This window comes from Atta colombica, unplaced genomic scaffold (assembly GCF_001594045.1).
Source record: "Atta colombica isolate Treedump-2 unplaced genomic scaffold, Acol1.0 scaffold83, whole genome shotgun sequence".
Classification (NCBI taxonomy): domain Eukaryota; kingdom Metazoa; phylum Arthropoda; class Insecta; order Hymenoptera; family Formicidae; genus Atta; species Atta colombica.
Window position 1 is genome coordinate 1593529 of NW_017259576.1, and position 27032 is coordinate 1620560.

The window sequence follows — 27032 nt, forward strand, 5'->3', positions numbered from 1 at the left end:
TTACGTATCTTTAACTCTTACGTGATTTTGAGTATCGTGTTTGCCCCAGCCGAACCACCCATGATTTCAGTTTCGCGATAAAATATGTTGAATGCATAAGCTGCATGAACTGCCTCAGCTCGAGAGGAGAGACTTCATGCGGTCATGCACCGAAAGAGGCGGAGTTATGCAATTGCGGGTTGAATCATGCATGCAGCGAGTGCCTGAAGAGAAACTGAACGAACTTCTATGCTTCTATCAGCATGCAAGAAACGGAACCCCATGTTTCGTATTGGCTGCTTTCATATTGTATCGGTAATCCGCATGCGCACGAACATTTCCGTGTGAGAATAATTCCTACAATAGCGCATTATTGTCTGATTCTCCTGTGATAGTTAATATCATTATTATAATGTTTGCATATCGTTATATCGAGTGAATGTATTCATAATGTTTAATTTTTTTAAATATTTTAATCTTATGATTATTATATCTATTCCAAATTTAAATACAGTAATTTTCTATTTCGAGTCTTGTACTTCCTCCTTGGTCAATGTGATATTTGAATGAGCACTATCGAACAAACTGGAACAAGTGTAACAATTAACTCGGCTTTTAGAGCCAGTTATTACAGGCGTCCTCACCTTGTATTTTCCATTAACAAATAACAAAACTAATCATGCTATTAAATTATAAAAATAACTTCTGTGTTGTTTAAGCATGTGACTGAAAAATTTCCTTGCCGTTTATAAATATAGAATTAAGCAACTTACATATAGCATTGGCTCTCAGCCCCTAATACATTTTAATTGAATATTTTTACATATTTGAATTGTTGTAATTAATTATTTAAGTTAAACTGTTTTTGTGTTCTATAATACAGTGAAAAGATTTATCGATAACTATCGCTAATTTCAATTTCACTTTCAAGAAATGACACTAGAAACATCGACATGGCTAAATCTATGCTTTGTGGAGAAGATTCTGCGAAAGTCGGAAAATGACGATTCGATTCAGGTAATCGATATAGTTTCGAAACCAGCTACAAGCAAAGGTGACAACTACACTAGCGACATGATTAGGATTATTATCGAATATTCACGCGCCTCTGACATTAAAGAGAAAAAATCCATTATTATCAAACTCTCTCCTGTAGACGGTGTTCGACAGAAAATCGTAAGTTAATTCAATGTGTACAATGTTTTTAATAGGGGAGTAGAAGTTGCTTTAATATGTATAATGTTTTTAATATCAAAAGAGAGAGGATGATAGAAATAGAGAGAGAGAGAGAGAGAGAGAGAGAGAGAGAGAGAGAATTGGCAAATTTTATTATTTTGGAGTACTACTATTTAACTGGAAAATTAAGGACAAGTATTTTTGTATAATCAGTGATTTAAATCAACTTTACATAGTGAACAAACGTATACTACTTTGTATTTAAGGAAGACATTCTTCATTTGTTTCAAAGCAAATCTCTAAACTTTATACATAAATTTTATATATAGTTCTTTACGTAGGCTTTTATATTACAAATAATTGCATGGCTGTTAGATAAAGATTCTACTTATTTATCTTAAATACATTTGTTACAGGTCACACAAATAGGTCTCTTTCACACAGAGATGTCGATGATGTCCGATACTTTGGATAAAATGAATAATTTGTTGGGGTCGAAATATCGCTTGAGCGCGAAAATTCTCTATGCGCAAAATGAAAATCCAACGCTTCTAGTAATCGAAGATCTCGTATCTCTCGGTTTTCGAATGGTTAATCGTTCATCTGGTCTCGATTTAGATCATTCTCTATTGGCATTTCAGAGACTTGCCAGGTTTCATGCAGCCTCCGTTGTCTTATGCGAAAAGGTAAATTATCACGCATGACTCACAATCAGTTGCAATGTTTCAATGCAATTATTAAAAAGTTGGATCAATGGAATAAATGCAAGGGCTATGAAAGATGAAATTTACGTATTAACATTACAAATAAAAGATTCTTAATATTAAATATAATTATATATGAAATATATTTTTCCGGCCAACCATCCAATCCGAATAAGAATTTTGTAATACGAAAATTTTTAATTATTATACAGTATTCATTTTGAAACAAATTAAATTTAACAGAAACAAACATCCATAAACAGTGCTAAGAAAAAAAATTTTTTAAAACTTAATTTGGCGTTTTACTCTATTATAAATATTCTTTTGCGCAGTGTACAATTTGCACACGCTCACCTCAGCAGATCTTATAAAAATTGCTTAAAAATTTTTAAACACGTCCCTTGTAAAATTTTTTCGACATGCGTATTAGACCGGGTTCACACCTTAATGGAAAGCGGAAAAGCGAAAGCCAATCAGAATTCGCGGAAAGACAGAAACAGGCAAGCGAAATGTATCGCCTCCTACTACTACTGCGAGTTCCGATTAGCTTCCACTTTTTCACTTTCTGCTTTTCCACCAAGGTGTGAACCTGGCCTTAGGTTTTTTGTTACTTTCTCCAAAGAAGATATGCCTTAAATTCGTGAAGAAAATGTATATTGCTCTGTAGATTTCTTATGTGTAGCTTATTGATTACTATATAGTAGTAATTTCCTGTTCCCACTACAAACTTTATTATATAACTTTATTAATTAAATGAATAAATACATTAAAACTACTTTAATAACAATATTCTAATATTCAGAACCCGAAGCAAAAAGAGATGTATTCAAAAGGAATATTTTGTAATCACTCGCTAGAAATGAAATCTCTCTTCATTATGGGTACCAAAGCTTTAGCAGATGAGATTGCAAACTGGCCAGAAGCGAATAAGTAAGATTTGTATTTATGATAATATTTATTACTTTACTTTTTAACTAATGTTTACGATATTCTATGATACATGGCATTAGATAAGTATTTAATATGAAGAGAAAAATCATGTTGGAAGAAAATTGCAAATATAAATACAAATTCCATTGTTTAATGCAAATATTTATATTGCCTTTACACAAATTTTTTAAATATAATTTTACATTTGGTTGGTTTTTATTGCTAGATACTCGAAAAAAGTTTCTAAACTTTCCGATCACATATATCAAATAGGAATAGATGCACATATGCTCTGTGAAGACGAATTTAATGTTATTAACCATGGTGATTGTCACATGAATAATATGTTATTCAAATATGACAATAATGGCAAACCTACTGATCAGATTTTTGTAAGTACTATTACATCATAAAAAATCATATACGTCCTCCAAATATGTGCTCAATACTTTATTATAATCTAGACTTTATATTGGGTAAACTTAAGTAAACTTAAGTAAAAATGTTTTATAAAATGTTAAATAACACCATTCATGAAACTTTAGTATGTATTTACATGTGATAAGACAAGTCCTAAATAACGTGTATATTGCATAAAATATATAAAATACATAAGACATAAGATATCTAAAAGGTGCTCACCTTATGCAATATAAATGTTATTTGTGGTGTTGTTGAAACAGAATTTACTTATAAAATATATCTTTTATATTGAGACAAATCTAAAATTTATTATAAACATAAATTAATATAGCTCATTGTTAATTCACTTCAATTGTCTATTATGTTTTTGAATTTTTGTTGTCATTTTTATAGTTAAATGCAATGATATAAATTTGCATAACAATAAATTAAAGGAACCGATATTGTTTCGAAAGACACTGTTACGATACATGTTAGCACAATTTAATTATCTGCAATTTTAGCAACAGCAATTAAAACAAATAGATGGTGATGGTATGAGAAACTTGAAAATGGAATGTGTTTTGAATAAATGCATTCAGTTTAATGGTGTAAACATATTCATCTGTCGATGTTATCCATATAAGCCATCAGCATTGTCGCTGCGACTTCTTAAATATGATATCTCCCCCCTTCCCCCTTCCTCTTTCATCATTTTCTTATTGTACGTGCGCACGCGCGTGCGCGCGTGTGTGTGCGTGTGTGTGAGTGTGTGGATTGAAGATTTTATCTCCAAACAATTGACTTAAAAAATTGATCGAAAGTATTCATTTAATATTGCAGGTAGACTTTCAAATGTGTATCTATGCATCAGCGGCACTCGATCTTATTTATTTACTCAATTCAAGTATTTTCTTCGATATTACTGAACATAAGACAGATATTTTATTAAACGAATATCTTCATACCTTATCAACGACTATGAAACAATTGAATTGCAAGACGCAGCCGCCCACTATGAAAGAACTGAAGGCTTCCATAAAACGAAGAGTTAGCTATGGAATGGTGGTTTCTTTCATCATTTTACCGCTTTTGGTACCGTGCTGTAAGTCTGAGGCAAAAGATTTTGATGATATCATGAGCACGGGTACTTTTATAAATCCAGGTTTAAAGAGTGAGAGTTTGAAAGAAATATTGATAAAAAAACTTCCACTGTATGACGAGTGGGGTTTGCTGGATCTTTAATGTATACTTTAGTGATAGAACATTAAAATAGAAAAAAAATACAGAAGTCTAAGAAAGGATATTAGATGTAAATATAAAAATACATTAAAATTAATAACAGTAGACGAAGAATATTAACGTTTTGAAAAAGGATTTTTTTTTTAACTGATAAATGTGAAATTGTATATGATGATATTTTTGATCCGAAAAAATAAAAAAAATATATATAAATATTTTTTTTAAGATGATTTCACCTTTGAAACCTCTCGTTAAAGTTTCAAGATAAATCGTGATTTTTTAAAATATTTTATCAACATAATATCAGAGATAACGGTATATACGTAGATATATTTTGTTTTGTTATACCGCTTTGTAAATTCCGCTTAATTCAACATACGAGGAGCAAACTTCCAAAATGCATTTTGTACAAAATTTTTTTCGTGGTTAGTCCTTTGTAAATATAAAAAATCCTGCAATTTTGTAGAAATTATGTAATTCCACAAAAATTATAAATTTGCTTTTATAAATAAATGCTTTTAAAAATTATAAATTTGCTTTTATTGTGTAAATGTATTTTATTTTATATTGAAAATTATGTAAATAGCAGGATATGAATTTTGAATATTTTCGATAATTATCCAAATTTTAGTAATATTATGTATTATAACAGAAACATTTCTATAATCTTTCTCATATTGTTGTTAAATGTATAATAATATATAGTACGAAATGTATTGTTATATTATCGTTCTTGTAACTATACATACATATTGTAATTGTACTTCCACAATCTGCTTAGTTACATATCAAGAAATTATTTTTATTTGGAAATTTATAAACGTGTGGACGTTTACATCTATTACAATGGACCTTAAAATTATCCAATATAATAGTTGTAATTTTACACAACAATTTTTTACAGTGCATAACGCTAGAGAAGCCTCTAAGCTCCGTTATGATTGGCGGTCATCGATTTAAAAAAAAATAACGAAAAAGTAACGAAATTACTTTCTCAAGCAACTGTAACTAGTTACTTTTAAAAATCGGTAACCAATAATGGTAACTTGTTACTTTTTCGAAAAAGTAACTTTCCATTCTCTGCATTTTACACAATAATTTGGTTTACTTGGTTAATAATGAATATTTAAGTTTAAAACTTGACAATTACATTCATTAAAGTATTGTTGAATCAATTCTGGATTCAAAATTACAAAATATTTATTACTTAGAACACTATAATAAAAAATTAATAAAAATGTGGAAACAATGCATAATGACGAATCGAAGAAAAATATGATAATGTGGCCTTCTATAAAAATAGTCTTAAAAAGTTAATTTTGTTTAGAAAACATTAGTTTGATTATAAAATTAACAAAAAAGTAGAATATATGCATATATACCTGTATTGCAGAATATATGCATGTATACAAATGTATATACATACACATGTATACATACAACTTTATGTATATTTGAAAAATAATGATAAACCTTTTGCATAGGGGCAGAATGGATTAAACTGAAAAGAAAGTCTCTATCATTTTGCAATTTTCGTAATAATTAACAAGATATTAATTGCTAAAAATTACCAAAAATTAGTCCTTAATAATTTTTTACTCAAATACTATTAACTTTATAAAAAAATTACAAGAGACAACAGTTGTTAATTTTCTTTTGAACTCTAAAAATTTTTTAATAATTTTTTAAGAATTTTTTAATACCGTATTTTCTTATATTGGTAAAAATGAAAAAATACATTAAAAAATTGATTTAAAAATTCTGAAAAAATTCATAGAGTTCTATGAAAAAAAAATAAACAAGTTTTGATTTTTGCAATTCTTTTGTAAAGTTGATATTTGAGTAAAAATTATTGAAGACCAATTTTCGTCAATTTTTAACAATTAATATCTTGTTAACTATTATAAAAATTGCAAAATGATAGAGCTTTTTTTGTCAATTTAAGTCCATACTGCCTCTTTGCGAAAGATTTATCATTATTTTCCAAACACCCTGTATATAAACAGCTTTAGGCTCGGTAGCCTATAAAAATCTATAGTAACGTAAATTATAACGTAGATTAATATTAGAACTATAATTAGTTTAAGGAATAATTATTTTGAAATAAAAATTTCAAAAAAGAAACCGTGAGTAATCAATATGCATAAAGGACCACAGCAAAATGTCTGTGGTTTAAATTTGTATAACTTAATATATATACAATCAAATAAAATGTTAAATAGCAAACAACACGTTCAAATATACTTATATATTTATGTGATAATACACTTAAATTTAAGAAAAAATGAGAAAATAGGTAATTAAATAGGTAATGAAAATATACCTCAGAAATGTTTCAAAATACTTGAAAATAAAAATGCGTTATAATAAAGTAAATATATGTTAATACAATAAATGTTATATATGTTTAAAAGGTGTTTTTTTTGTTTTAAACATGAGTTTTTTCTAAAGCTATTTAAAACATTAAAAACATATTTTAAATAAAAAAAACTGAATGTTTTGTTTTTTTAAACACGATTTTTATCAACCCTGTATCTAAATCATATTAGTATATAATTAAATTTTTAGATATTTGAGAAATATCATAATCCTTATGTAAAAATCTAACGACGGAGGATAGCTGATGTATCCTATCATCAATTTAAATGAGCGAAACACAATCGATTCTTCATGTCGCACATCTATCTCGAGAGTGCCATTGAAATTATCGGATTAATAAACTTTTTACGAATCGACATTTAATGAAAAACTAATTCGAGCTGGTGAGATTATATCTTCGATGTTTTGACAAAATGTATGATTCACAATGAGGCATTATTAAGTGCCTCGATTTGTACCGTCGACATTTATATTTGTCGATTTTAAAGTATTTATAGTTCTTACTCTAAGAAAATTATCTTAAGAAATGTTTTAAAAAGTTTAGTTCCTGTGATTGATTTATGACATCTTAAAATTGTACTTAATATGATCTTTTAAATATGATCTTAAATATAAGAATTGAATTAAATGCTCGCTAAAGTAGTGATTCCACCAACCAAATTGGAAATCCTGTCATGGATTTTATTCAAGAAGTATTGTAGTATTGTAAGAAAGATTTTTATTAATAATTAATGCGCGCGCAATTTTATTTATTATCTGCGATGTTTTTTACAAGAGGCTGATAATCCAATCCTGAGAAAAAATGGAAAAGCATCAGGTACTGACGAAACAATTTAGAATAATACTTTTTATCTATATATAAATAATAGCTCATTCTCTCATTTATTCAAACTGTTTTCAGTTCGATAAATTAATATTTAAAAAAAAGAAAATTCATCTAAACTTTATAAATGTTTATTCTTGTTTCTGAGATTTTTTTTGGAAAATATAAATAATTATATTTTATGTTCATTCCCTCCAATTTTTTTATGTAATAGTATTTTTTATACACAATAAATAACTTTCTCTTACGCGGTATTTTTTCATAAATTTTTATTATTTTTATTTTTTATGCAAATACGTGAAATAAATATTTTTACAACATACACGTCTTTTCTCTCACGTATCTTTTTTGTACTGACTTTTTATTCTCAATTCTGTAAAAATATCATGTAGAATGTATATTCCATGATAAATCGAAAAATAAATGCCACTAATAATATGTAATTGTAAAATGATTATAAAATTCGATGCGCCTAAGAACTATTAAACGTTAACTATTTCGAGAATATATTGAATTAAAATCTTATGATTTTGTGCAACAATATCGATCATCGTAATTATGAAAAACTTTGTTTGTTACACATCAGAACGAAGATAAATATAAATTATTAAAATATTTACACCTCAAATTGAATTAATTTAGTTTTTCACAAATATTATTTATAATATTTATAATATATTATAATAGTTTAATTTTTTTCAAATATCATTAACAATTTTATTCTGATAAAACTGTTGCATTATAGTAAATCATTTTAGCGCAATTGCGAAATTTTTCATCAATTAATACTGGCATTTTGGAATTTTATCACAATTTATCTTTTGGTGGAGATAAGGACTAAAGATAATGATGACTTGCACATATATATCGTAATATTGTTTACAGTGCGATTTTTTTACAACTCAGTGATGTACTTAATTATTTTTTTGCACATCGTATATGTTATTGTCTTATCATTGCTGTTATTGGTTATCATATCTAATATAGATTAGATCTAATCTAAATGTAGATTTAGCGCTTATTGCTTGATTGAAGAACCAATGCGCATGAGTTGAATGTTGATCTAGTCAAGAATAATCTAAGCTATTAAAGATTTCCAATATAGATATTAAGCATGTGATGAATACATTTAACAATATGGATATAAAATCTATAAATTTAATCTTGTGTATATCATTTTAAAATAAACTGTCTTACGAAACAGAACAATAAAATAATTTAAGAGAAATTAACTGAGGACGAAAACGAATAAAACGTCAGGTTAGTACTTTTAATGCTTTTTATCAATACTTTAAGTCTGTTTTTTGTTTTTATTTCTGCATTAAACTGCAGCAATAAAACTTTTTTTTACTTTCACGAAATAATAAATAAAGGATAATTGATACACGGGATATGATGATATTCGTATATACACTTAAAATTGCAAAAACATTAAATATAGTAATTATTACTCAGTTTACTATGCATTCAGGGAGACGCTATTCGCGCTATTAGCGCTACAAACTTTTCAAAGCTGTAGATAACGCTAAATATAATACGATCATGAGGTCATTAATGGGTGTTATTTCACAACTGCGCTCTATCAACGCGTTCGAGATAGTGTATTGGAAGCGCTAGCGTTTACAGATCCGTGAACGACTAGCGTAGCTTTGCTAACGTTTAACATTCGTCAAGAATTAGATTAATGTTTGAGGGGATTCTGTTCTCGAGGTACCAAATTTTTCTCTCTTTAGAATTTCGTAGAATAAACGTACGTACGCAACGTGTGAATTTCAAATTTTATTATAGTGAATGGCAAATCTCAATTTCAATCTCTGCAATTGATGGCTTGCCATTAGGCTGGAGTGAACGTAATTCTTGCTTGTGTATCATCTTTAACTTTTCAAAGTTTCTACAGAGTTCAACTTGTGTATTTTCATTACAAATGTGAAAGTCAGAGATATCTTGTTACTGATGATTTTTAATTCCCGTGTATGGAAAAAAGTTACTATTACGATATAGTGCGGCAGGGTATTTCGCTGCAGATGCTTAAGATCCTTAGATATAGACTCTTCTCAAATTGACGACGGATGCTCAAGGATTCTTTCTTTTATTTGATTAATTTAACTATTAATTTTTTGTAACTATTAATTTTTTGATCTAGCTTACGTTGTTCATTCTGACCTAGCGACAAGCCATCATAGAAATTGCAATTGAGATTGTTCTGTTATTCACTATGAAAAAATGAAAAATTTACGTTACATATACTTTATAAAATTCTAAAAATTTAACTTACAAAGAAAAAATCGGTGATTAAAAATACTCCCTACATTAATCTCGTCGAATATTAAATCTCTCTGGTTAAATGCTATCAACGTTACGCTAGAATCGTTCATGGAGTTTTCTAACGCGCTATGACTCCATGAACAGTGTTGATAGCATTTGCGTCTAAAACGTGAATAGTGTCTCTCTCAAACGCATCCTATATCACATATTATCACATAAATTCAATTATTTCTTTAGAAAATTTACTTGATGAGTAATAATTTACATGAGTAATAATTTAACATATTTGAAGACATAAATATACATATATATTCATTTCTTCAAATATATTTTTTATTTAAGCTTAAGTACAATTCAAATATATAAATATTTTCTTTTATTATAAATAATCAAATAACATTATATAACTAATATGTATCTATGCATGTTTATATATCTCATATTATCCACATAATATCTGAAATATATTAATAAAATTATATTATGCATATTTTTTAAATTTTATTATTTTCTTTAATTATATGCGTTATATTTTGAAATCTAGATTTGTAATGTTGACTCTACAATCTGTCTGTCGGAAGTCTAATGGCGAATTCGATTGCAAGAACTAATGCATTAGTATAAATTAAAGCTTTTGTACACTGATTTCGTTTGAGTATAAAAGTAAAATGCATATATTTCGAATTATAAAATACATATTTTACCTAATAGTACAAACAAAATGTATTGAGTATTTAATCACTTTCTATGTTTATACATAAACATATTTTTACGTTATTTTGTGTATGACAATTTTAATGTGCACCAGTGCGTACTGAGTGCGTCCAATCGAATGCATTATCTTAATCAGTGAAGTTAGTCAGTTTCATCAATAAGACTTAGGACTACTGACTACCGATTTATTACGAGATCAGCATGATAACTGATTCCAATAACTGTAACAAGTGTAACAACTAATCCGGCACTTAAAGTTGGTTATTACAGATATCTTATATTTCATCTTATATTTTCATCATCTTATATTTTCTATTAAAAACAAAGTTAATTATGCTATTAAATTATAAAAATAATTTCTGTGTTCTTTAAGCAAGTGACTACTGAAAAATTTCTTTGCGGTTTATAAATATAAAATTTAACAACTTATATCCGATATTCTCAGCTCTCAGTCTCTAATACATTAATTGAATGTTTTTACATATTGGAACTTAATTATTTAAGTTAAATTGTTTTTGTGTTCTGTAATACAGTGAAAAGGACATGACTTTTTGAATATATCTCTAATTCCAATTCTACTTTCAGAAATGACGCTAGAAACATCATGGTTAGATCTAGGCTTTGTGGAGAAGATCCTGCAAAAGTCGGAAAATGACGATTCGATTAAAGTGATGAATATAGTTTCGAAATTGGCTACAAATAAGGGTGACAACTACACTAGCGACATAATTAGAATTACTGCCGAATATTCACGTGATTCTAAGATTAAAGAAAAAAAATCCATTATTGTCAAACTCTCTCCTGCAGACGGTGTTCGACAGAAGATCGTAAGTTAATTTAATGTGTACAATGTTTTTAATAGAGGAGGAGGAGTTGCTTTAATATATATAATATTTCTAATATCAAAAGAGAGAGGATAATTGATAGAGAGAGAGAGAGAGAGAGAGAGAGAGAGGGAGAGAGAGAGAGAGAGAGAGAACAGATTTATAAAGAAATTTTAAATCTAAATATAATTCATAGATTTATTACCTATATATTTTCTAAAATTAAAATAAAAAATTATATGACATCCACTGATAGTATTTGATATTTGAAAGAATACTATCCGTTCAGAATTTTTTTCGTTTTTTTTTTAATTAACATTTATTAAAATAATTATGTAATTTTCGAGGAACATGGCATAATTTTCTTAAATATAGACTTTTATAAAAATCCATAAATATGAGTGTCTTTCTCACATTCTGATTTAGATCATTAAAATAAAAAGAGAATTAATTCTCTAAATGATGCATGTAAATAATTAATTATTTGCCTTGAGATTGTTCTGCTCGGTGTCTTGTAGGCTTCTTTCTTTTCTCTAATTTCTCTACTGCTTCTCATTTTCTTATGACATCTATACAAATTTACAAAAACATTGTTAATTAATTACGTGCTTGCATTAATTATCAAAATACGATAATAGTTAAACCGTTGGTACAACGATCATGTTAATCACATGCGACATGTATTTTATATTATCTTGCGATAGAAGAATAACACGAAAGAAACACGAAAGAAATACGATTACATAAAGTGATACGTTCAACGCACGCAATGTCTCGCAAATTAGCAGATGGACGTCAAGCGGTTTTAATCATTAATGTATAAATGAATGCTACGCAAAATGGAAAATATGAAATACAAGCTTGCTTGCAATTGTAATTAAATACCTCAAAATACCGCTCGTTTCGGAATCGTTTTTGTATTTACTTTTGTATTTACTTGCGATATAAATAAATTGAAAAATTTAGAAATAACTTCTCTCTGATATTATGCGAGAAAATCAAGTTGGTTTAAAGTGTAATGGACTGTTCAAAAATATAATTGAAATTTGTTATTGTCTGCATATAATCATTGTGTTCAAAATCGAATCTATATTGCAAATCTTGTAAAATTACACTACTTTGTATTTAAGGAAGACATTCTTTATTTGTTTCAAAACAAATCTCGAAATTTTATACTATATAAATTTTATACATAGTATATAGTTTTTTACGTAGGCCTTTATATTACAAATAATTGCATGCCCGTTAGATTAAAGGTTCTACTATTTATCTTAAATAAATTTGTCACAGGTCACACAAGAAGGTCTCTTTCACACCGAGATATCAATGATGTCCGATACTTTGAATAAAATGAATAAGTTGTTGGAGTCAAAACACCGCTTGAGCGCGAAAATTCTCTATGCGCAAAATGAAAATCCAACGCTTCTAGTGATCGAAGACCTTGCATCTCTTGGTTTTCGAATGGCTGATCGTTCATCTGGTCTTGATTTAGATCATTCCATACTGGCATTTCGCGGAATTGCTAGATTTCATGCAGCCTCCGTTGTCTTATGCGAGAAGGTAAATCACCACGTATGACTCACAATCAATTTCAACATTTCAATGCAGTTAAAAATTCGGATCAATGGAACGAGTATAAGGGCCATTGAAAGATGAAATTTACACATTAATATGTTAAATATAAAAAACTCTTAATATTAAATATAATTTTATAATTATATATGAAATATATTTTCCCGGGCAACCATCCAATCCGAATAAGAATTTCAAATTTTGTAATACGAATATTTTTATTATTGTACAGTATTCATTTCGAAACAAATTAAATTTAACAGAAACAAACACTCATAAATGGTGCTAGAAAAAAACTTTTAAAACTTAATTTGGCATACTCTTTTATAAATATACTTTTGCACAGTGTACAACTTGCACATGCTCATCTCAACAGACCTAATAAAAAATTTGCTTAAAGATTTGTAAATACCCTTGTATTATAAAATTTTTTCGACATGCGTACTAGACTCTCTCGTAACTTTCTCCAAAAAAAGATATTCCTGAAATTCCTTAAATTGAAGACATACATATTACTATGTGTAGATTTCTTGTATAGCTTATTGATCTATATAATCTGAATTTCCTGTCCCTACTGGAAATCTAATTATTTAACTCTATAATTCAATGTATAAAAAACATTAAAACATATTTTAATAAAAATATTCTAATACTCAGAATCCGAAGCAAAAAGAGATGTATTCAAAAGGAAAATTTGATCATCACTCACCAGAAATAGAAACTTTCCTCGTTATGAGTACAAAAGCTTTAGCAGATGAGATTGCGAACTGGCCAGAAGCAAAAAAGTTTGTATTTATGACAATATTTATTACTTTACTTTTTAATGTTTATGATATTCTATTATATATGGCATTAGATAAGTATTTAATATGAAGAGAAAAATCATATTAAGAAGAAAATTGCAAATATAAATACAAATTGCATTGTTTAGTGCAAATTTATATTACCTTCACTTAAGTATTTTAAATATAATTTTACATTTGGTTGGTTTTTATTGCTAGATACTCAGAAAAAGTTTCTAAACTTTCCGATCACATGTATCATATAGAAGTAGATACACATATGCTGTCTGAAGACGAATTTAATGTTATTAACCATGGTGATTGTCAAGTGAATAATATGTTATTCAAATATGACTATAATGGGAAACCTACTGAACAAATTTTTGTAAGTACTATTACGTTATAAAAAATCATGTACTTCCTTCAAATATGTGCTCATTATTTTATTATAATCATGACTTTATATTGGGACTAAGATTAAATAAGAACTCTAAGTTTAAAATAAAATCATTCATGAAACTTTTAGTACATATTTACATGTGATAAGACGAGTCCCAGATAACATGCATGTTGCATAAAATATCTTTTAGACATAAGACATCTAAAAGATGCTCATACAATAAATGTTATTTGAGGTGTTGCGGAAACAGCGAATTTACTTTGAAAATATATTTTTTATATCGAGACAAATATAAATTTTATTATAAACGTAAATTAACATAGCTCATTGTCAATTACTTTATTCCAATTTTTATTATCTACATTTCTGAATTTTTATTGTATTTTTCATAGTTAAATGCAATGCTATAAATTTGCATAACAATAAATTAAATGAACCAATATTGTTTCCAAAGATACTATTACGATACATATTAGTACAATTTAATTATCTGCAATTTTAGCTGCAGCAATCAAAACAAAGACGATAACGGTATAAGAAATTTGGAAATGAAATATGTTTTGAATAATGCATTGTATTCAGTATAATCATATAGGCATATTCATGCCAATGTTATCCATTTCTGAGCTATCAACGTTGTCATGGCGACTTCCTAAATATAATGCTTCACATTTTTTTCCTTTATGCGTGTGCGCATGCGTGTGCATGTGTGTGTTGCACAGATTTTATCTCCAATATGATTGACTTAAAAAATTTATAGATCGAAAATATTTATTTAATATTGCAGGTAGACTTTCAAATGTGTGCCTATGCATCGGCGGCACTCGATCTTATCTATTTATTTAATTCAAGTATTTCCTTTGATGTTATTGAACATAAGACAGATATTTTATTAAATGAATATCTTGACACCTTGTCAACGACTATGAAACAACTGAATTGCAAGACGCAGCCGCCCACTATGAAAGAACTGAAGGCTTCCATAAAACAAAAAGCTAGCTATGGAATGTTGACATCTTTCACCGTTTTACCATTCATGTTGTGCTGTAAGGCTGAGGCAAAAGATTTGGATGAAATATTGGGCACTGATATTTATACGAATCCAGGTTTAAAGAATGAGAATTATAAAAAAATATTAATAAAAAGACTGTCACTATACGACAAGTGGGGTTTGCTGGATCTTTAATATATATTCTTTATATTTAGTGATAGTATGTTAAAGTAGAAAAAAATAGAAGTTTAAGAAATCAGGACATTTAATGTAAATAAATACATTAAAATTAATAATAAGGATGTTTTAATTTGTTGTTAATAAAGGTTGATCTATTTTTTAAAAAATTTTCTTTTTAACAAATAAACGTAGAATTAAGTAATGACATATTTTTGATGCGAAAAAGTCATCAAAATCATATTTTTATGACGATTTTATTCTTGATTCATTAAGATTTTAAAATAATCGTGATTTTTAAAATATTTTATCAATTTGTCATAGATAACGATGTACATACATATTTTATTTCGTTATGTAGATATTGTCTAATTCAACATATGTTAATAAAGAAAATGACATTATAAAAACAGAGATATATAAAATATTATCCTATACCAAAAATTGTGATGTAAATTAATTGTGATTCGAACTGAAATATTTAAATTGTATTAACATAGAATGCGAGAAATAAGAAAAATTGAAAAAAGTTACAAAGTAATAAGTAATAAAATAATCGGAGTCTATGATGTACGTAAATTTGAAACTTTATTGTAATTTTTTGCTAAATCTAAAATTGCAAATTGTTGGTCAATAATTTAATAAAAGAATATCGTAAATTTACAACTGGTCCTTTATTATTGGCTATATATATTATATGATAGTTTTCTAATTGGCCCTGATAAAAATTATATTATTTGGATAATAAAATCATATTATATCACCGAAAAAATTGTATTCTTGAAAGATGTACTTAATATTTCCTCTCTTAACAGATATAAAAATATTTCCTCTTAAATTAATAATATATTTTTTATTTATGAAGGCAACGTCGCGACTTCATGTGGTTTTTGATGATATCCCCCTTAAAACCATCCGCAATTTTTGTCTGAAACATTTTTCTCTAAAATATATTGTTCAAAAGATATTTGAAATCGTTTAAAATAGGACATCCTATTCTTATATTAAGAATATAATTTAGATAATTTTTCTCTTAAATTAAGAGAATCGTTTTGGCGCTTATTTTAGAAGAAAACTATACGTAAGTCGGATATTCTTCAGAATACAATTTTTTCAGTGATATCTTGCAAGGAAATGTATCCTTCTCTGATTTTGAATTTTGAATATGTTGTTTTATAAATAAAAAAATCGTTTTTATTTTAACAAAACTGTCGTGTTATATATGATGAATCATCTTAGTGTAATTACAATTTTCTATTAGCTTATAGCCATTATTCTGGAATGGTTTTATAATTTGTCGGGAATAAAAGGGGAAAGATAGAAACTAATAATAGATAATGGTAACTTGCGGATGTCGTAACTCGATAACATTTATTGTGATTTTTTTAATGCAACGACGTCAATTTATTTTCTATTGCATCGCAAAACATCGCTTGTTATTGTCTTATCTTGCTCTATTATAGATTATTATTTATTGTTTAGTAAATATTAATTAAGTTAACAATCCGTTTACATCAAATTTCGATAAAAATATTGTACTTAATCAATGCGTTTTTGCGCAAAAATAAAGTTTTGACAAGAAAAAACATGTCGCTCTAATCTGAAAATCGGGATAATAATCATTAAAGTTGATGACTATTCAAGTTGGATAATTAACAAGCTATAAAATACAACAATGCGAACATACTTTGCAGTTTCCACATGCGCATGCGTTTTGTATGCTTCTCTCCGTGTTTTTTTATCTACTTTAAGAACACAAATCCTCTGTGTTAGAAACAAATTCTCCGCCGTAAAAACAAAAATTATATGAAAAAATAATTTACGTTTTTAAAACATAGAATTTGTTTTTAAAGCTAAGAATTTGTGCAATAAAAGCAGAAAATATTTATTTTTAGGAATTAATGCTAGACAAATGATCATAGTGCATACTCGTGACGCAATATTACGTGGCTATGACAGATTTTTTAACCTGAAGAGTCGTCATAAGTAGCTTTAACGATTCATAAGACAGGTCGACGCTTTTTCTTGTCAAACCTTTATTTTTATAGCAAAAACACATCGATTGAATATATTTTTATCGAAATTTAAGTAACTGAGTATTCTTAACATTTATCGATACAAAGTCTGTGAATGAACAAATATGAGTGAATATACTGATTGATATCGACATATTATATAATTATAAAGCTTGTAAATTCTGTTTTACGTTATCATTTCAAAGTTGGCATTACGAAACGGCATAGTGATATAAGAGAAATAAACGAGTGGAGTCGATAACGAATAATTTTAGGTTAGTCACTTTAGGATATTGCTTATTATCAGTATCTACTTTAAATCTGTTTTTTATACCTACATTAGAACGAATTAGAAAATTTTTCTCGCTTTCACAAAATAGCAAATATATATACGTATATATATATATATATAAAAAAAAAATGCATATATTTATTTATTTATTTATTTATTTATTTCATTTAAATTTTAAAAGTGTAGTTTATCCACAAGAAACAGTTTTTGTTTTTTTTTGTTCTTTTGATATTGATATTCGGTCGGGGTTTATTGAGAAAAATTTTAAATAAAGTCCTAAACATCATAATGAATTCTTTGATATTCATCGAAATATCATAGTGAATTCTTTAATATACATTGCATTTCGAAAATATGAAATCTTGAGAAAAAAAAAGTTTAAATTGCAAACATTACATAATTCGCGAACGAATTGTAGTACTCATTGCACACTGGACGCTATGAACAATAAGCGACGAACAATACTTAATGAGAATTCTGCTATTCATCGTCACGCGTAAAAAGGCGGAGCTTTCAAAGGCGGATATTGCTCGTCGCTTATCACGTCCAGTATATAGAAGGCATAACATGCAATAAACATTAATTAAAAGTAACATAACATCAATAAAATGGTTATAATTTTATAATTTCACAATTAACAATGTAAGTGTTACGTAACGTATGTTATATTGTGTTATATTGTATTTAAATTGTAAAATTATAATATTGAAATTGTTATTTTTAGTTTGTGTTTATCGAAAAGTTTTTATTTAGAAAAATTATTTAGAATAATTTTACTTAGGATAGCATTTTTATAGACAACTTTAGAGTCATATAAATAATTTTTTATAAATAATTTTTTGTTTAAATAATCTTACATTTAAAAAAAATTAAATATCTAATACAAAGTTCGAGTACAACTATTCTTGTGTATCTCTTAAATAAAAAAAACACTAAAATTTAAACACTGAGCAAAAGTTTAATTGTTAATTAAATTAAGTGCGTTTATTATAATTGGTAGTGATTATCCAGTTTAAATATTTATATATTTAAAATGGATATATGGCATGTCATCAAAATCTTGTAATTTAGAACATGTTATTCGTTTGAATTAACAAATATTGGCTTAACAGTCCATGCTCATTGCATATACATTGAATTGTAATATCTTTTTTTTAAATAGCTTTTTTCTCAGAGGGAGAGTTTAAATATAATATAACTTTTTTAATTTTTCAAATATAATTTAAGGATTTTATATATTTTAAAATTTGTATATTTGTATATTTAAAAATATTTAATAAATATTAATTCATATTTAAAAAATTAAATTAAGAAATATTTAAAAAATGATAAGAAGCTTTATACTCGGAACAAATACACCCACAAAGTAGTTTATTCATAAAATAATAGTGACAAGATTGAATGGTAATTTCAATTAACTTTATACATTGAATACAATAAAATATAACTATAACTAATAAAATAAGAAAACCCATATAAAACTCTTGAATGTAGACAAGAAATACAGTAATACTACAAAATTTGATATAGTCATCTATAGCTCAAGAGCCGAAAGATCAGAAGAGTGAAGGAAGCAGAAGAAGAAAAAGAAAACGTGAATTTTATCTTTAATAAGTTACTGCAAAGAATTGTTTTCCTAACATGGCGAGAAGGACATGAGAAAATTCTCCATTTCCAATTCCATTTTCAGAAATGGCCGTAGAAACACCAACATGGCTAAATCTATGCTTCGTGGAGAAGATTCTGCGAAAGTCAGAAAACGACAATTCGATTCAGGTGATCGATATATTTTCGAAATCAGCCACAATGAAGGGTGACAATAAGCGATATTAGGATTACTGTCGAATTTTCGCGCGGTTCTAAGATTAAAGAGAAAAAAATCAATTATTATTAAACTTTCGCGTGAAGGAGTTCAACAAAAAATGGTAAGATAATTTAATATATACAATATTTCTAATAAAGAAAGGAGGAGAAGTTAATTTAATATATTCAATATTTCTATCAAAAGAAAAAAGAGGATAGAGAAAAAGAGAAAAAAAGAGAGGAGGAAGGGAGAGGGGGAGAGAGAGAGAGAGAGAGAGAGAGAGAGAGAGAGAAAATTGTGACAAATTTTATTTTGCAGTACATTTCTTTTCAATAAAAAGATTAGGATAATTATTTTTGAGTAATGAGTGTTTAAAATAAAATTTTTATAAGTTACATATAAGAAATCGAATATATATGCATTACTTTGTATTTAAAGAAAATATTCTTCATTTTTTCAAATCTTGAAACATTCTACTATACAAATTTTATGTAGATCTTACATAAGCCATTATAACACAAATAATCACATGCTTGTTAGATTAAAGGATTCCTCTTATTCATCTTAAATAAATTTGGTGCACGACACACAAGTAGATCTCTTTCACATCGAAATGTTGATGATGTCAGATACTTTAGATAAAATGAATAAATTGTTAGGATCAAAGCACCGCTTGAGAGGGAAGATTCTCTATGCGCAAAATGAAAATCCAGTACTTCTGGTGATCGAAGACCTCGCATCTCTCGGTTTTCGAATGGCCGATCACATGTATGGTCTTGATTTAGATCATTCCATACTGGCACTTCGCGGAATTGCTAGATTTCATGCTGCCTCCGTAGCCCTTTGTGAGAAAGTAAATCATCACGTATGACTCACAGTCAGTCATAACAGTTATTCTTGTCACAATTAAGAAGTCGGATCAATGGCACGAACCATTCAAAGTTCAAATTTTTGTGTTGATATTAAACATTATATTAAAGATTCTTAATATCAAATATAAAAATTTTATCAATTTCAATACTTTGATTGCATTTTATGAACATTGCATTGCGAAAAATTTGTAGAGTTATAGAATCACATGCATCACAATTATAATCCTATAGAGAAGTAATTTATAATTGTAATAAACACAAGAGTCCCATTTTTAATGTATTAAACTTAAAATGCGCTGTTTATCGTATAAGATTTTTTATTTACAAGAAAGACTTCGCTGCATTCATTTAGCAATAATGTCGTTCGCGGGTAAGAAGTTTTGCTAAGAGTGTGTCGTAAATACATTTTTAATGTGTTTGACTTCTGAAAATCGTTCGAAAGATATCTCAAAAAAACATTTTTAAAAGTCGCTGTAGTGAATAAGGCGTAATTATGCAAAGAAAATTTCATAATTCCTATAATGTATTTTTATTTAGCAGTCTTTTAAAATTAAATACTTTTTAATACAAATTTTAAATATTTTTACAGAGGATACAATTTTTCAATTTGTGTTTCTGATTATAGTACTGAAAGATTTTAGTATCTCTGAGAAAGAAATAAAAAAAAAACTATTATATTTGATCCGATTAATAATTTCAAATTTTGTAATATGGATTCTTTTAATTAATATACATATTCAATTCAAAACAAATTAAATTTGACATAAATGAATATCCATAAATAGTGTCAGAAATGAAATATTTATTTTTAAAACTTTGGCGTACTCTCTTATTAATGCATCTTTGCGCATTGCAATGTACTATTTACCACATCTGCTCAGAGAATCTAATAAAACTCTTCTTAAAACTATTTTTTGGTAAAATTTTAAAGATGTTTAGGCTGACTCGTATCTTTCTCCGAAAAAAGATGTGCTCTAAGTGTACAAAGAAATTATATTGTATATAAAATTACTATGGAGATTTCTTGTATAGCTTGATCTCTGTATGATATTCCAAATTTCCTATCCGTATTACAACAAATCTAATTATTAGAAATGCACCGGATATGCAGAAAGTATTGCTGGATATCTAATATCTGAAAATATATCGTGTCAAAATTTTATATTAAAATAAAGTGAATAATAAATACCTGAAAACTTTTATTATTACGGATACATTTTTAAATTTTTTATCTGGTAAATGTCCGGAATTTGGAGCCGGATACTGGATATTTGTCATATATCCGGTACTATTTTTCTAAAAACTATATTACTGATCAAAAAAAGTATTCATACCATTATATACATACACGTCATTTCAATATAAAGTTTCTGCCGGATATATTGCTACAAATATCCGACAATTCTTCACGGACGCAATCTTATTAATTATATTATTCCAAAATAAATGGATAAATTCATCAAAATGTTCTCTAATAAAATATTTTAATATTCAGGAACCAAAGCAAAAAGAGATGTGTTCGAAAGGAATATTTAATGATCAGCTTCCATCAGAAATGAGAGATGTTTTGATTAAGAGTACTAAAAATTTAGCAGATGAGATTGTTAACTGGCTAGAAGTGAAAAAGTTAGATTTACATAAATAACAATAGTTTTTGCTTTATTTTTTAAGATTTAAGATATTTTATTATATATGACATAAGATAATAATAATTTAATATGAAGAGACAGAATATGTTAAGGAGAAAATTCTAATATAAGTGGATACAAATTATAATTTAGAGCAAATATTCGCATTATTTTTACATGTTTTCATTACATGATTTTACATTAATTAATAAAGTTTAATTTTTATTGCTAGACACTCGGAAAAAATTGCTAAACTCGCCGATCACATACATCAAATAGGATTAAATGCAACCAAGCTTTGTGAAGACGAATTTAACGTTATTAATCATGGTGATTGTCATGCAAACAATTTGTTATTTAAATATGACAACAATAGCAAATCCATTGATCAGATTTTTGTAAGTATTATACCAAGTCACATAAAAAATCTTACTGTACTTCGTTTGAACATGGATGTTCATTGATTTATTATAGTCATGACTTTATTTTATGACTAAGAACTAAGATTAAATAAAATATTCATGAAATTTTTAGTACATTATACTTTTGTGTGATACGACTTTATATTACTGAAAAGACAAGTATAAAAGACTTAGACAAATATGAATTTTATTATAAACATAATTCAATGTAGCTTAGTCACTTTATTCCAATTATCTATAATTTTGAATTGTTATTGTAATTTTTATAATTAAGTGCAACGATATAAATTTGCATAACGATAAATTAAATTAATAAATAAATAAACGAAATGCACTATTATGGTAAATGTTAGCACAATTTAATCATCCACAATTTCAGCTTGAGCAATCAAGATAAACAGACAGTGATAATATATGAGATACTTGAAAATAGAATGTATAAATGTACCTAACCAATTGCGTATGCAGGTATATTCATTTGCCGATGTCATCTATGTAACTATTAACTTTGTCGTCACGACTTCCTGAACATGATGTTTCACTTCTTTCCTGATGCACGGATTTTATCACAATTGTCGTAGACATAAATGAGTGACAACCAAAAAACTTTACTTTATTGCAGGTAGATTTTCAAATATGCGTCTACGCATCACCAGCACTTGATCTTCTCTACTTTTTCAATTCAAATCTTTCTTTTGATATCATTGAAAATAAAATAATAGATATTCTATTAAATGAATACCTTGACACCTTGTCAACAATTATGAAGCAATTAAACTGCAAGACGCAACTGCCCACTATGAAGGATATTCTAAAACGAAGAGCTAGCTATGGAATGATAATATTCTTTACCATTTTACCGTTTATGCTGTGCTGTAGGATTGAGGCGAATGATATGGATGAATTATTGAGCACAGGTATAAATTCAGGTTTCAAGAGCGAGAGTTATAAAAAATTAATGATAAAAAGACTGCCACTATATGACAAATGGGGTTTACTGGATCTCTAATCTCTGGATCTCTTTACTTCATATTTAATGGTAGAAAAATCAAAATGGAAAATAAATATAAATGTGGAAAATAAATAAAAATATTAGAAATAAATAATTACAACTAGAGCTGCCATTCGTTCGGATTTCCGCGGAATTATCCTATAAAGTCATTTAGGAGCGTCCGTGCAGATTTTTTTTAAGTAATCTCAAATTTTTATAATTTTTTATTGGCTATATCTATTCGCGTTGTAATCCTGTAAAATCCTTAAAAATTTTTGTATTGAAAATGAAATAAATTTATATTCGGATATGAAAGGAAAGAAAACGAAGATGCTGAGTGCAAAAAGTGCAAGTAACACAAATTGGACCTATTGCATTCGTATTATTTAATAACAGCTGCAAGTGTTATTGTAACTGATCTTCTACTTGCGATCGCCCTGGGCCCATCGATGCATATTGATAATTTAAGTTTATAATTTGTTTTTTTATTGTTCATTACTGTGATGTAATAATTTACTATATAGTTGTTTGACTATATTTCATATATATATGTATTATCTATATATTAATATTGTTATGTATTATACATTATATATTAACTCTTATTTGTTATATATTAATATTATTATATGTATATTATATCAATTATATTCCAGTTTCACTTTAATATTGTGATTTAATAAGATTACAAAATTAATAAATAATTACTTTATAATTGTTCAAAATTTTCATTATTTATGTTTTATGTGCAAATAAATATTTTAACAACATGTATATCTTTTTCTCTTATATACCTTTTTTTTTACTGGTAATCTCTATATTCTCAAAAATATTACGTAGCATATTCAGATTTCCACCTGAGTGCTCCCCGGATGTTATATCATCGTTGTTGTTTACCGAATGTTAAGTAAGAATGACATGATATTCGAGGAGCACCGAGATAGAAATCAGAACACGTATAATACGTAAATCTCAGAACGTATAATACGTAAATTAAAAGACAAGCTGCTAGTAAATATTTAATTGTATAATGAATAAAAAATTGGATGCGTGTAAAAATTATCTTTTAACATGTCAATTATTTCAAGCATATATTTAATTAGAATCTTATATGATTTTGTGTTACAGTATTGATCATCGTAACTGCGTGACTGAAAAATTTCATTCATTGTACATCGGACTGATTATGAAATTATTAAAATATTTTCACCTCAAATACACCTCAAATTGAATTTGTTTAATTTTTTACAAATATCATTTAGAATTGGTATTATTTAGTTTTTTTTTATAAATAGAAATTTTATTCTGACAAAACTATTGCATTAAAGCGAATCATCATACTGTAATTGCGAAATTTTTTGTCAGTTCACTCTGCTATAATAAAATTTTTTCACAATTTCTCTATCGATAAAGACTAAACAGAGGTAATGATATGAATGTCGTAAATGTTTACTGTGTGATTTTTTTATGATGTTAATTATTTTTGAACAAAAAAATCGCACAGGGTGCTTGTCTTATCATCATTTTTTCATTTCCGTTAGCGTTTATTATCTAATCGAAAGATAAATCTGCATGTGTATAATATTTACCAAGCTTCTACAGTTATCTAAAACTTTGTAGATACAAAGCCTATGATGAATGAATAAATGAATATACCGATGTAGATATAAAGCCTGTTACTTCTGTTCTGTACGTATCATTTTGTGGCTGACTTACGGCACAGTGAAATATAAACATTTAAAAAAATATAGGATTGAATTCAAAGACGAATAACTTCAGGTTAGTCACTTTAGCGTATTGTTTATTATCAATACTTTATATGTCTGTTTTTTATTTCTTCATTAGAGCTAGACTACAGAATTTTTTTTTGAACTTTCGTGAAATATCAAATATATATCTATTTCACTTTAACAAAAATCAGTTTTACATAAATCATAGGAACATTTTTAAATAATTTTATAGGAAAGCTTCATGATAAGTAGTCGAAAATTTTTTCATAAATTTTTTTTGGACATGTGAGAAATCCCCAAAGTTATAATAAAAGAAAATTTTTCATCTTTTTCAGCTCGTAGTTTTAAATGTAAAAATTATCAAATTCACAGAAACTAAAAAAAAATATAGTGTAACCTTTCGAAAGTAGAGATTTCAAGCTTTAAAATACTTTTTTTAAATTTTGTTCATTTTTGACAAAGATATTGTATATACAATTTTTAAAAATACGATAAATTTTTTCCCCAACCGAATATATTGTTTCAACTTGTCAATGCAGTAAAAAGTGTTGTGTTATTTTAAACTTAAAAAAAAGTACAATACTATATATCTTATATAAAAGAAATCCAAAAATTTAAACATTCAAATTATTTATACTTTGAGAAAAAAGTTGTTAACTTATGAATATGGAAGCCAGTTGGAAGAAAAAAAAACGTGATAAATGTCGTCGCGAATGAAATGGTAAAAATTGTATTTGCATTTTGTAACACAACAAGGAAGAACAATAATTTGTCGAGAAAATTCTTCAATTCCAATTCCACTTTTAGAAATGGCTCTAGAAACATCGACATGGTTAAACAAATGCTTCATAGAGAAGATTCTGCAAAAGTGGGAAAACGACAATTCGATTCAAGTGATCGACATATTTTCAAAACCGGCCACAATGAAGGGCGACAACTATCTCAGCGATATGATTAGGATTACTGTCGATTTTTCACGCAGCTCTATGATCAAAGAGAAAAAATCAATTATTATCAAAATTTCGCCTGTACTTGAAAGTATTCGACAAAAACTGGTAATTAATTTAATGTGTATAATATTTCTAATATAGAGAGGAAAAGAAGTTAATATAACATGTACAATGTTTTTAATATAAAAAGAGGATAGAGAAAGAGAGAGAGAGAGAGAGAGAGAGAGTTATAATTGTGGCAAATTTTATTATTTTGGAATACATTTTTGTTTAACAGAAAGGTTAGAATATTTTTGTGTAATGAGTAATTAAAGTAGGGATTCTTATTTCTTAAGTAAAAAAGTCGATTCTCTTGAGAATTTCTTTTTAACGAAAGTATATACGAGACATTTAAATTCTAAAATGTTATACTTAAATGTAAATTAAAATAACAATTTTTTTTATTAATTTCGATCAAAATTACGTCTGCTATCTTTCCTTAAACATATAGTGTTTTGTTACTGATTCGCAAGATATCTTTCATTAAGATAATCTAAAATGTAAAAATATGATAGTAATTGATTTTATATACATATAATTATCGTTTGATATAACTATTTGTTATATACATATTTATATTTTTATTGTAAAATAAATGAGCCAATTTTTAGAGCGAAATTGATGATTTACATTTGACAAGTTGCATTTTCTTAACTATCAATTCTTTTTTGCCTGTTCACCAAACGATAAATATATGTATATATAAAAAATCAAACAGTATACAAACTTTTATATTTCAGATAATCTGAAGCAAAGATAACTTGTTAATTAGTGACGGAGGACCAAGTTTGAGGAGAAATAGCAGGCGTAATTTTTGATAAAATTTAATAAAGAAATAACATTTAAATATATTAAAACAATATTCCAGAATTTAAATATAATGACTTTATACTTTTTGTTAAAAACATTTCCAATAGAATCAACTTTTT

The 27032-nt window shown here is 27.1% G+C and overlaps 3 protein-coding genes, 1 long non-coding RNA gene and 1 pseudogene across 6 annotated transcripts in view; 4 read left to right on the forward strand and 1 right to left on the reverse strand.

Moving 5' to 3' along the window:
• LOC108692991 overlaps positions 1-209 on the reverse strand; it is a 1768-nt gene extending 1559 nt beyond the window's left edge. Inside the window, exon 1 of the long non-coding RNA XR_001932009.1 lies at positions 5-209. This is a non-coding gene — a long non-coding RNA (uncharacterized LOC108692991). The remainder of the gene's footprint in view (positions 1-4) is intronic.
• The window catches only part of LOC108692985, a 6945-nt gene extending 2348 nt beyond the window's left edge, over positions 1-4597 (forward strand). The window contains exons 2-6 of one of the 2 annotated variants that reach the window (XM_018201607.1): positions 911-1155; positions 1572-1841; positions 2662-2789; positions 3016-3181; positions 4035-4597. In XM_018201607.1, the coding sequence (XP_018057096.1) occupies positions 913-1155; positions 1572-1841; positions 2662-2789; positions 3016-3181; positions 4035-4436 (1209 nt within the window). In that variant the 5' untranslated portion in view covers positions 911-912 and the 3' untranslated portion in view covers positions 4437-4597. The remainder of the gene's footprint in view (positions 1-910; positions 1156-1571; positions 1842-2661; positions 2790-3015; positions 3182-4034) is intronic. The other variant, XM_018201606.1, reaches the window with a different exon arrangement.
• A 4220-nt stretch (positions 4598-8817) lies between these two features.
• Positions 8818-15436, forward strand: LOC108692987. 2 transcript variants are annotated; one of them, XM_018201608.1, is made up of 6 exons: positions 8818-8895; positions 11200-11441; positions 12729-12998; positions 13668-13795; positions 14012-14177; positions 14980-15436. In XM_018201608.1, exons 2-6 carry the CDS (start codon positions 11202-11204, stop codon positions 15376-15378), a joined length of 1203 nt encoding a protein of 400 aa, XP_018057097.1. In that variant the 5' UTR covers positions 8818-8895; positions 11200-11201; the 3' UTR covers positions 15379-15436. The 2 variants fall into 2 exon arrangements, with proteins under 2 accessions (XP_018057097.1, XP_018057098.1); XM_018201609.1 differs by lacking the exon at positions 8818-8895 and adding an exon at positions 9257-9345.
• Positions 15437-19359: 3923 nt separating this feature from the next.
• On the forward strand, positions 19360-23402 carry LOC108692990 (annotated as a pseudogene).
• Positions 23403-25084: 1682 nt separating this feature from the next.
• LOC108692838 overlaps positions 25085-27032 on the forward strand; it is a 16196-nt gene continuing 14248 nt past the window's right edge. Inside the window, exons 1-2 of the mRNA XM_018201343.1 lie at positions 25085-25163; positions 25922-26169. Of these exons, the coding sequence (XP_018056832.1) occupies positions 25924-26169 (246 nt within the window). The 5' untranslated portion in view covers positions 25085-25163; positions 25922-25923. The remainder of the gene's footprint in view (positions 25164-25921; positions 26170-27032) is intronic.

Coding starts and splice junctions, on each gene's coding strand:
- LOC108692987 (XM_018201608.1), top strand. CDS start 11,202: ATGACGCTAGAAACATCATGGTTAGATCTAGGCTTTGTGGAGAAGATC. Junction 11,442..12,728: donor ACGGTGTTCGACAGAAGATC/GTAAGTTAATTT, acceptor AATTTGTCACAG/GTCACACAAGAAGGTCTCTT. Junction 13,796..14,011: donor AACTGGCCAGAAGCAAAAAA/GTTTGTATTTAT, acceptor TTTTATTGCTAG/ATACTCAGAAAAAGTTTCTA.